This window comes from Alligator sinensis, unplaced genomic scaffold (genome assembly GCF_000455745.1).
Source record: "Alligator sinensis unplaced genomic scaffold, ASM45574v1 scaffold652_1, whole genome shotgun sequence".
Classification (NCBI taxonomy): domain Eukaryota; kingdom Metazoa; phylum Chordata; order Crocodylia; family Alligatoridae; genus Alligator; species Alligator sinensis.
Genome location: NW_005842010.1, coordinates 2,841,703 through 2,852,673, shown reverse-complemented (window position 1 = coordinate 2,852,673; position 10,971 = coordinate 2,841,703). Strand labels below are relative to the sequence as shown.

General features: G+C 42.0%; 1 protein-coding gene across 1 annotated transcript in view; it reads left to right on the top strand.

Annotated features, from left to right (window-relative positions):
* RASGEF1B (RasGEF domain family member 1B) overlaps nucleotides 1–10,971 on the top strand; it is a 44,359-nt gene that overhangs the window by 27,634 nt on the left and 5,754 nt on the right. Inside the window, exons 7-11 of the mRNA XM_025201978.1 lie at nucleotides 1–81; nucleotides 983–1,085; nucleotides 2,656–2,735; nucleotides 4,326–4,421; nucleotides 10,229–10,324. The exon at nucleotides 1–81 is cut by the window's left edge and continues 54 nt beyond it. Coding sequence (XP_025057763.1) covers nucleotides 1–81; nucleotides 983–1,085; nucleotides 2,656–2,735; nucleotides 4,326–4,421; nucleotides 10,229–10,324 — 456 coding nt within the window. The remainder of the gene's footprint in view (nucleotides 82–982; nucleotides 1,086–2,655; nucleotides 2,736–4,325; nucleotides 4,422–10,228; nucleotides 10,325–10,971) is intronic.

The window sequence follows — 10,971 nt, the reverse complement described above, 5'->3', positions numbered from 1 at the left end:
CGGAAGAAGACCCGTAACCTGGAAGCCTATGTGGAATGGTTTAACAGACTCAGTTATTTGGTTGCTACAGAAATCTGCATGGTGAGTCCATCCTTTCTCCCTGGCACGCGGTCCTGTTTTTAGGTTGTGAAGCCTCTTTTTAGCTGTGGTCCTGGAGCTCCACTCCTACCCCTTCAATGTTCCCTTTGTCAGCACATCTCCTGTTAGCTCACCCTTTGTGCCTGGAAGGATATTTCCCTTTTTGTCTATTAATCATATTGTCTGTTAAATAGTGACATGCCACATGCTCAAATTAAAGCTTGATAGAAATCAACTGCAAAAATGTAGCTGATTTCAGTCATGTATCTCCCCCCTTTTCTCCCCTACAACAGCAACTTTGTGCCTCGTTGGCCATCTCTATTGTGTGATAATTACTTTGCACATGAGGCATGTGTAAATGTATTGTGCAGTTAACCAGTTTAATTGCACAATTGATGTAATCTGTGTCAGACTAAGTACTGCCACTGTTACTTACTGGGTCAGACCATAAGTCTATCTAGCCCAGTATCCTGTCCCAAATGGATAGTGGCAGAGGACAGATTCTAAATCTAAATAGATCATGTCCAGAATTTTCCACCCCTTTACTTTTCTTCCTAACCCTCTGAAGCTGCAGTGGAAGTTCTGATTCAGAAGCTGCACCCCTGTCTGTCATATTAAGTATTTACTGATGGGCCTTCTTAATATTTTTCTTCTATGAATCCTTCATAGGTGCTCCTCACCAGTAATCCTCCATGTGCTCCCTTTCCTCTGGTTCCTTAACTTGTTAAGCCCCCTGTTCCTTAGCACAAATTTTCTGCATTTAGGCTTGTAGCTTGCTCTGCTTGTAAAGTATGGTATAAAATGGCAAAAACTATAGAGGAGATATATTTTACAACATCATGATACAAGAACTGATCATTCTTCCTCCTGGTAAAGAATAGCCCTCTACTCTGATCTCTTACAGCCAGTGAAGAAGAAACACAGAGCAAGAATGATAGAATATTTCATTGACGTGGCCCGAGAGTGTTTTAACATCGGCAACTTCAACTCCTTAATGGCAATTATTTGTGAGTATCTGGGTGGTGACTTTTTAAGGAAACTTTCTCCCCCTTAGTCCCCTTCTTTTATTTTAAGCTATAAAAACAGCTTTGTTTGCTTAAATATGGAATGCTTTCACTATTTAAGTACTCAGCTAGATAGGAAGGGAAATAAATAGTAAGGGGATTTGCTAAATATCTCTTAGTAATAGACATTTAAATAAGACTAATCAGTACTGTAGTTTGGACTACTGTCTAATTTAGTAGTTAATTGCAAGTAAAGAGAAAGAGGAAAAAGATACGTGACTTAACATATACCTTTACAGCACAATGCAGTGTTGTGTAGCATGGGTACCAGAGGTTATAGCTGAATTTAATAGGGCATTTTATCTGGGATAATTTACCATGCTAATGTGTATACACTGCTTCCAGTATCCTTGCTAGCTAGAGTTTCTCTGCAAGACAGTGGACTGTGACCATGGAGATGTACCCTTAGTCTGCTAGGGTTTGTACACTTCAAAAAAGCTTGGTGCCCCAATGCCATTCCTTGGAACACACTCGTTTCACAGCTATGGTCCTGACTATGATTATTTATGAGTAAAATTTAATTGAATGCCAGTTCGTTTCTCCTTTTTTTTCCGGTATAATCTTTGGGCACTTGTACACAAGCACAGAGGCTGCTCTGATGTGCTGGAATTCCAGCATGTCACAGCAGACTTGATAAATCAAGTCTATTTACTTGATTAAATTGAGTCTGCTGGAGCATGGCAATTGCTGCGCTTCAGCAGCTTCCTGTCCCATGTCCCTGTGCTTTAAAAATGGTGGCAGGGGTGCTTGAGCTAAAGCTTCTTTGAGCTGTAGTTGTAGCGCCCCGCCACCATTTTTTAAGTGTGGAGATGCTGATACAGGAGATGCAGCGGCACTTTAGAGTGGCTCTGAGTCGCTCTAATTAAAGCGCTGCCCCTCCTACCTCCCCCCCCAACCCTGGAGCATGTGTAAAAGTGCCCTTTAAGATCCCACTGCCCACTCTTTGTAAACTTCCATAGTATAGAATCAGATGGGATAGAAAGCCTAGCAGTAACATGTAGTACTAATGACTGCTGCTGGTTTTGGTTTTTTTTGTCATGCCTGGTGCATGTTGGTAGTTTAATAATAATAATTTAAAAAAAAGTAGAAATTCTTCCATTATGATTTTTTTTTTTTCTTTAAGAGAGAACTTTTCTCAATGAAACTGAAACATTTCTTGGAAATGTTTACTTGGATAAAATTCTTAATGGAAGGTGTTGAAATGGTTAGTTTCAACTTTCTCTCACTACTTGTTGACTTTTCACAATATGTGACCGATTTAACACTACTGAAATAAAACTCTTCTAGATATCCTCTTGAGGAATTCTCACAATATTCTACATCAGTTCAAAACTAAATTTGGAAATACCAATTTCCAATAGAACGGCATTTTTGTTTCCTGAGCTCTGGGAAGTCTTTGTCTTGTTAATAGCTCCTTTGTTTTTACTTTGGAGACTTTTTGGTTCTTTTATTTTAAGCTAGTTAAGTTCTATTTAATTTCTTTTTATTTTGTTTTTTCCCCTTTGTTACAAAGCTGGTATGAACATGAGTCCTGTGTCTCGACTAAAGAAAACCTGGACAAAAGTCAAGACGGCTAAATTTGACATTCTGGAGGTATGTTAGATTGATATTTAGACGTGTCTGTCAACAGTGTCAGAACTGACTGTGCCAAATGAATTTTTTCTTTGCTTGTTTAATGAAATGTTGCACATGTAGATGTATATCATAAGTGGAAATTTCAATAGATAAAATCAGTCCTTGAGTAAATTGTCTTGTCTTGTGTGTAACTTTTATTCCAAAACCTAGTCAGTAGCTAGAAGCAGACAACGTTCTTAAAATCATAGAAAATTAGGGTTGGAATGGTCCTCAGGAGGTTATTAGTCCAACCCCTTGCTCAAAGCAGAACCATCCCCAACTAGATCATTCCAGCCAAGGTTTTGTTGAGCCAGGCCTTAAAAACCTCCATGGATGGAGAGTCTACCACCACTTTAGCTAGGTAACCTGTTCCAGTGCTTCACCAACCTCCTAGTGACAGCTTTGGGTTTTTTTCCCCTAGTAACTAACCTAAACTTCCCTTGCTGCAACTTGAGACCATTGTTCCTTGTTTTATCATCTGCCACCACTGTGAACAGTCTAGCTCCATCCTCTTTACAATTTCAGGTAGTTCAAGGTTGCTATCAAATCCCCCCTCACTCTTCTCTTCTGTAGACTAAATAAGCCCAGTTGTATCAGACTGTCCTCAGAAATCATAGCCCCGGTTTTGTTGCCCTCTGTTGGATTCTGTTCAATTTGTCTATATCCTTAGAGGGCCCCAAAACTGGACACAGTACTCCCAGTGTGGCCTCACCAGTGCAGAATGAAGGGGAATAATTACTTCCCTTGTTCTGCTGGCAACGCTTCGACTAATGCAGCCCCATATGCTGTTATTGTCCACTGTAACCCCCTTGTAACAGCTTATTGTCCACTGTAACAACCCCAGTTTGTTTTTAAACTGAAATTTTAAAATTGTGAGTAGTATCTTTTGGAGTCTGAGCAATACAGTCAGGATCAAAATAGCATAATAATTAGATCTTTTTTTTTCATAGTAGACTTCAACCTTTGGTGTACTTATACTAAAACTTTATCTTTATCCTGCATTAATTGGCAGTAATTGATTAATAATACATTTCAGCATAATGGAACACTCCAATATAGATTAATGGTTAACACTAGAGATCCTCTAGCTACTGTGGTTCTCAATTAATTTAACACTTAAAAACCTCTGTAGTAAGAAGGTTTTAGTATTCTGCTCTGTGTCCATGTGGAACATCTGTTAACATCAGTAAGTGAGCTATTGACTTAAGAGCAAAAGACTGGAATAGAGACCCATTTTGTGCATTTTTGAGCAGAATTTTTGCCTTGGAATGTGTATTGATACTGTTATTTGGGGGGAGGGGAAGTTCCAGGTGATGTGCTTAACTACTTTTGTGCTGCCTGACTTGACTTTATTCATTGAGTTTTTTCATGAGCATTTTTAAGTGTGTGGGGTTTTTTGTTTTGTTTTATGCATGCTGAAAAGAGAGAGAGAGAACTGCTCTGTTTAAAAAGGGGCATTTGCAACATAAGACCTTTTGAACTCTAAAATTCTCTGTCGTGAAAACCACTGTCCAGATCACAGTACTGCATCTCTGCAGCTCATTATTTACATTTTCTCCCTGTCTACAGCATCAGATGGACCCTTCTAGCAATTTTTACAATTACCGAACTGCTCTTCGTGGAGCTGCTCAGAGGTCCTTGACAGCTCATAGTAGCAGAGAGAAGGTATGGTCATGAATGACCTGGCAAATGGACAATAGTGAAATGTGTTCAGTAAGCTATGTGGCAAGTCTTTGAATCACTTAAAAAAATTATTGGGAACTAACTTCAGTAGGCTTCCTTAAAAATAACTGGATCCCTGTTCATTCCATGTGTTCTTGAAATGTTGAGTTGGATGCAACTATGAAACAGCAAGGAAACGCATGGAAAGTTTCAGAGGGCTAGGTGGATTGGAGAAATAATTCTTTCACTTCCTGGCTTCTACTCAAAATCAAGCCCAGTTTGCCACTGACTGGAAGCTGTTAATACTAAATAGCTGTCTTAACTGCTTCATTTGCTTTATTCAGGATATTATGTCCAGCTCTTGGTGAGGAGATGTCTACATTGTAAACTCTGTCACAAATGGCACATGTTGTTGGCAACCTAGACAGACAGCCAGGGATTGAAAAAGGCTGAACTGCTTTGCTATCCTTTGTCCCTGTGTTTTTGGAATTGAGGAGTACTGATGGAACAGAATAATGAGCCCTGTGCTGGTACCATTCCTACTGTATGCAGCTTGTGGATAGAGGAGTTCAGTCTTGATGCTTTCAGTCTGACTCCTGTTATGATCATAATAGTCTGAAGCCAATGCATAATTCCCCTGGTCATGTGTTTCCTCACCCCCCCCCCCCTTCTTCTATTGCTCATCTTCTCCAGACAATTTTTCAGCGCTTCTGTGGAGGAGGAGATCTGGGGGAATGCTTCTTGATACCCACATCTCCATAGGAGACTAGGAGGCATAAATGTGGGCATTTAAAGTTGGCAAAGTAACTAATCTGAACCCAGAGACTTCTGAGTAAATGCCTTGAGTATTTCAATGTAGAAACGTGTCATTCAGGTAGTTCTAACTTTGTGTTTCTCTTATGGAGGACAAAATTTGCATGCGGGGTTTACATTGAGAGAGACAGATTGAGTTAATGTAATCTTTGAGTAGGCAAGAAATGAAGAACAAGTCTTGATGAACGCCCAAGAGAAACCATCTTTTCCATAAAGACTGGCAGAATAGCTAACAGGTTAGAAGAGGCACAAAAGCTGCTGCTCCTAATTCTAAAATGTTCTTACCTTTTATATAAAAAAAAAAAAAAAAAAAAAAAGGCGTTAAAATACACTGAGAGAATGTTTAAATTAAAAAAAAATAAAGCTCAAATGCTAATGGTAAATCTATTTTATGAATCTCTCTTCTGCCTGAAATAGATACAGAATATCAATTTTACACTACTGCTTCTTTGTCTCTTTTGTGAAACAGTGAAAGCAAATTAAAAATAATGTTGAGAACTGTGCGGGCCGGGAGCGACCCGAGCCCTTTTCGCGCTGCACGCGGGCTGTGGCCAGCAGCCCGGGCACGCCGGGTCGGAGAGGGAAGGCCTTCGAGCTGGAATTAGGCACAGATGCGTATCGGTAGTTTTAAAGATTGTTTACTTGCACCGAGATGGCAGTGGTGCAGGCTGGAAGACTTGCTTGAGTTGCAGTTACAGACAGACAACACAGACGGTCTCATGGAGGTTGCTAGGCTTCCCGGTGCAGAGCTCCGGATGCTCTGGGTGAACGAGCCACCAAAATAGAAATTGTAAATACGTCTTATAAAAGTCGCGTTCGAAGACGGGAAGAGGTGGGCGGGGGATCAGGCCGCCAAGCTCCTCTGGATCTCACACAGGGTTTCTATTCCCCTGCCGTGTACCCAGAGTCCCCACGAGATGGATGTGGAGTCCTCTTCGGCTTGGGCGGAAACCGCTCAAGCCTCTTATACGGCTAACAGACCAATCGTTAGCCGCCACGTGTGAATAATTTAACACTAGCCAATCACGGGGGACGAATTTGCATACTGGTGGCGGGAACTCTTTTGCACCGTGCATTCCTCTTGCAACATGAGCAATGGGCCCTGCAAAAGAGGCTGGAGAAAAGGCAGGGCACACGTCCCTGCACCGGGGGTTCCTCTTGCTACAGGAAACTCTCTCCCGTGCAATGCTCTGCAACTTGGCGGGGATAATTCTGGTCCCGAAGCACACACACAATCATGCCTTTTGGGTCATGACAAGAACAAAATGATGACAAGAAAGGGAGCTGAATAAACTGTTAGATGTGCTGAAGGGTGTTTTTTTGTTTTGTTTGTCTGATCTTTTTTTTGTTTTATTTCTGTTTTTTAAATTGAAGACAGTGAAAGGAAAAGCCCAATGCAATTCTTATATATCTGTGATCCAAGACTGTTTGTATATATCAGACTGAAAGTTCATTCTCTTCTTAGCGCCACTGTAATAGGCCCCTCTACACCTTCCAGACATTGCACAATTAACTGGTTAATTGCACAATTACCTGGAGACCAGCTACATGTGCAAAGTAGCTATTACACAATAAGAAGCTCCAACCAGCTTTGTGTACCAACTTTTATAACTGGTTGCTATTGAATTTTAATTGCACATGTAGCAGGGTTTCCCCCTGCATCAGGGAGCCCTGTCAGCTGACTGGGCTTCTAGCCTCAGAGGTGCACCATGTCCTGTAATTCCCCACCCCAAACCCTAGGGATTGGGGCAGCTGTGATCCCTAGGGTCTGGGGGTTTCATGCACCCTTAGGGCTCTGGGGTATGGGAAACCCCCAGAGACAGGCAGATCGCTGCAGTGGCAATCCTCCAGCCTCCTGCACCTTCAGGTGCTAGGCGATCATTCTCTAGCAGCGATCCTTCAGCCCCAGAGGTGCATGGGGTTCTCCTGTGGCCAGGGGCCCCTCAACTGAGTGGGGAACTACCAGCCATGGGAGCTTGCTTATTGGCAGTTCAAGGGGACCCTGGTAATAAAGCACAATGAGATCTAATGTGCAAGCCCACACTTATACCTCCCGTCATGTACATGTGGCACTAACTTATTGGCTTAAAAAAAAAATAATTTATTTATTTTTGCTGTAGTAGTCTGTTAAGATTATTGTTCCGGGGCTTGACTCTGCCAAAGTAAACCACCAACATTGCAGAGTAGTTAAACTAGTGTTTATGGTTGATTTAAACCATTATAATCTGGATGTACCTATACAGTTCTAGGGAAGAGAGGTTCCTTCTATCTATAGTCTTTACTATTTCAACTTTAAGAGGCCTGATTTGCCTGAGTTTATTAGTATGAATAGCCACAAATTAATCCATGTATCTTTGTGGGGTGCTTGTTAAGTTTTGGCAGGGGTTGTTCTTTTTATATTTAAAGTGTGTGTGGGGGGGCCGTTTAAACTGAATCACTGAAAAATTATTCAGAAATGGTGGCAAAGAAAGATGTGACCCTCTTAAAATAAACCAGGTTTTGAGAAATAATAGAGGCTGGGATATGTATTAATGCAGGCCTTCTTGTAGCATCTATTTCATTCACTTTGGATGGGAGCCAAATAGCTTGCTAGCCTACATCCACTCAGAGGTGAGCTACTAAATAATTCATCTACTTCCAATAATATTGGCTCTGCATATCAGGTTTAATAAACCCAGTCTTGCTGCTCATAGAATAACTTAAATTACAAGGCAGGATAAAGATAATCCATAAACTGTGCTCATTTATGCATGTGTTCTACACCTAAAAATAAAATATGAATTTTTAGACCTAAGAGCCTGTTGGATATAATTTGAGGTATGAGACGTTAAGGTATAAAATGCTGCATTTGTTATAGAGATAAATGAGTTCCAGGAATCCGAAGAGTTTAGTTACCCATCTGTAGAGCTGCGCAGAAAGCCACAAGTAATTTCGACGTTCCAGCATGACTTCTGTCTCAAGGTGGGACAACCTTGAATTTTTAAACATCCTTTGCCGAGTAAAAGTTTCAAAGACTGAATCTGGAACTTGGAAATGCTTCAAAACTCCCAAAATCAATTTAGGGCAGTTCAGTTCCAGAGATTCAATCCTTCCTACCTCCCAACTCCTAGCACACTGCCTGATGAAGCTCTAGTGGAAGACCTTCCTTAGCACCATCAAGTCATATTCCCATGATGCAAGTGGTTGTTCTCCAAGATGTCTCATGGAAAGATTGTACAGATTCCTCTGGCTTGTTACACTACTGCTATGCTTGTAACCAGTACAAGTACATCTGAGCTTTGAGGACACACGCAGCTTATCAACAAGGGGGAAAAAAAAGACACTGGGCACATCTACAAGTGCAATTAATGTGGCCAAATACACTCCGGTGCAGTTCACACCAGAGTTTATTGCTCCCGGGCACTGCATTTGCATGTGTGCCTGGGACTGCAGCATGTTGAGCTGGGGCAGAGCAGCCCTGGCTGGCAGGAGGCCCCAGGGGTCAGCCTGCCCCCCCGGGGCTGCTTCAACCCAGTTCAGTATGCTGCATAGGGGCTGGCTGGGGCACAAGGGTGCTTCAGTGCAGGGCTAGCTGGCAGACAGCCCCCACATTGAAGCACCTTTTGTACCCCAGCCAGCCACGTTGGTGTCTACACATGCATTGCAGTAGAGTTTAATTAGTTTACTTCATCCTAATAGCACAGCATATGTAGATGGTGAAGTTTTACTTCACAGCTAATTGGCTTTGTAGTAAATGTCTTGTGTAGCTGTGTTTTTAATGAGAAAGCAAGAGCTACATGTAGGTGTAGAACTGAAGTAAGTAAGAAAGAAGACATGTTTAGGAAAAGTAATGAGGGAAATAACTTATTTGAGAGCTGAGGCTGCCCTGGAAGAGTAATCTTAACAAAAGATTGCTCTAGAGAGATTGTTCTGTTTCAGTGGGACATGGGCTTCTAAATTCCTTAGATTATTGTTGAAATCTCCTCCTTTTTTCTTTCTTTCTTTCCTTTTTTTCTTTTTTAAAGAAGATTGAAGTGGAGTCTTCAGCAAACTCACTTCCAGAAGGCAACCCCCCAAGGATAGCAATACTGTCAGCCCTTGGCTTTTGGGCTTTATTGCTGTCAATTGGGGTTGTTGTTTTTTCCTCAGCTCTGTGGGCCTGCTGTTACTGAATGTCTTCCTGCGTTCAGGCATTGCTCAGATAAAATAAGACCTAGTCTTGGAACGTATGCCAATTATGTGTAAATAAATTACTTGGATTAAAAAAAAAAACAGGAGGGAATAAGTCTCCCCATAGTAGTTGCTTTTAGCTTTACCATCCAAACACCTGTTGATAATGGACACACAAGAAGAAACCCCTGTATTGTGTCCTTGTGGAAACTGCAAGACTGTGATATGAGGTCAAAACACTGAAGAACTCTACAGAAAGCAAATGGGTTAGGCAGGCATTGGTCACACCACAAGAAGCAGGAGAAAACCACCTTGTTTTAGAATGTAATATGACAAGGATTCTGAAAGAGTTTACAAAAATGAGAAGGTGGAAGAAGTCCGAGGCACAGTTTAGAGATTGTGGGACTAGAGTGATAATAAATTGTGAAGTGTTATGGCTGCAGGGTGAAAGGAATACAGTAGGCTTGGGCTCTGGCTCAGTGCTTAATTTCTTCACTGGGTGCTTCTACACAAGACGCTAACTGCGCAGTAGCTTAATTCTACTGAGCAGTAGCGTGCAGGGCAAAACCTGTACTTGTATACTACTGCGCAGTAGTACTAGGCTACTGCAAAGTTAGCGTCACTAAAGCTGGTGCTACTGCACGGTGGTGTCAGTTACTGCGCATTGATTTAGTATTTGGTTATGCAAACACTAAACTTAATGCACTGTAACTACAGCATATTAATGAATGTGTAAACGCACTCTGTGTGACTTAAATCTCAGCACATGTGGTGTTAGGAATATCACCTTACTTTTGTGCAGTATTAAAGATGGAATATTTTAATTTTTTTTTTTTATTCCCCCTCAGATTGTGATACCTTTCTTCAGTCTCTTAATCAAAGACATTTATTTCCTCAATGAGGGCTGTGCAAATCGCTTACCAAATGGCCATGTCAATTTTGAGGTGAGTAGAGCATTTTAGAACATGATGATACTTTTCATTACCACCATGTTAAGTCAGTAAACAGAATACTTTTAACCCAGGTATTGATTTTGCTTCCATTGAATGAACTGGGAGCAAAATTAAGCTCCAGTATAAATGTATGTACTGATTGCCAGGGATCTGGGTTTTCCATTTCTCACAGAAAAATGGAGAAAACCATGGATTTCCCTCTTTTATCAGAGAAAACACAGATTTTACCTTTTAGCAGAGGAACCTGTAGATTCTCCACTTTTTGCAAAGAGCTGTGCATGTGGCACAGTTCCATCCTCCAAGAGTTAATTGCAAAAAGGGCGGGAAACCCCCAGCCCTGTCCTGGAATGGCTACCTGCCTGCTGTGCCCTATGCTGCTTGCCTGCGGAGCTGTGCAGCCAGCTGCAGGAAGGAAGCACGGGGTGCAGCAGCGCTGGGGGGGTGGGGGAAAATGACACCTCACACGTGACAGCCACCACTGCTGCTACCGCAGCCCACGCTATCTTCCTGTGGCCGGCTCCAGGGGCACAGCTCTACAGCTGCACAGCTCCACAGGCAAGTGGCGTGGGGCAGTGGTGCCTCTCTGTGAGCTGCACACAAGCTGGCCAATTGGTGGGGGGGGAGGGAAGGGGCTTGCA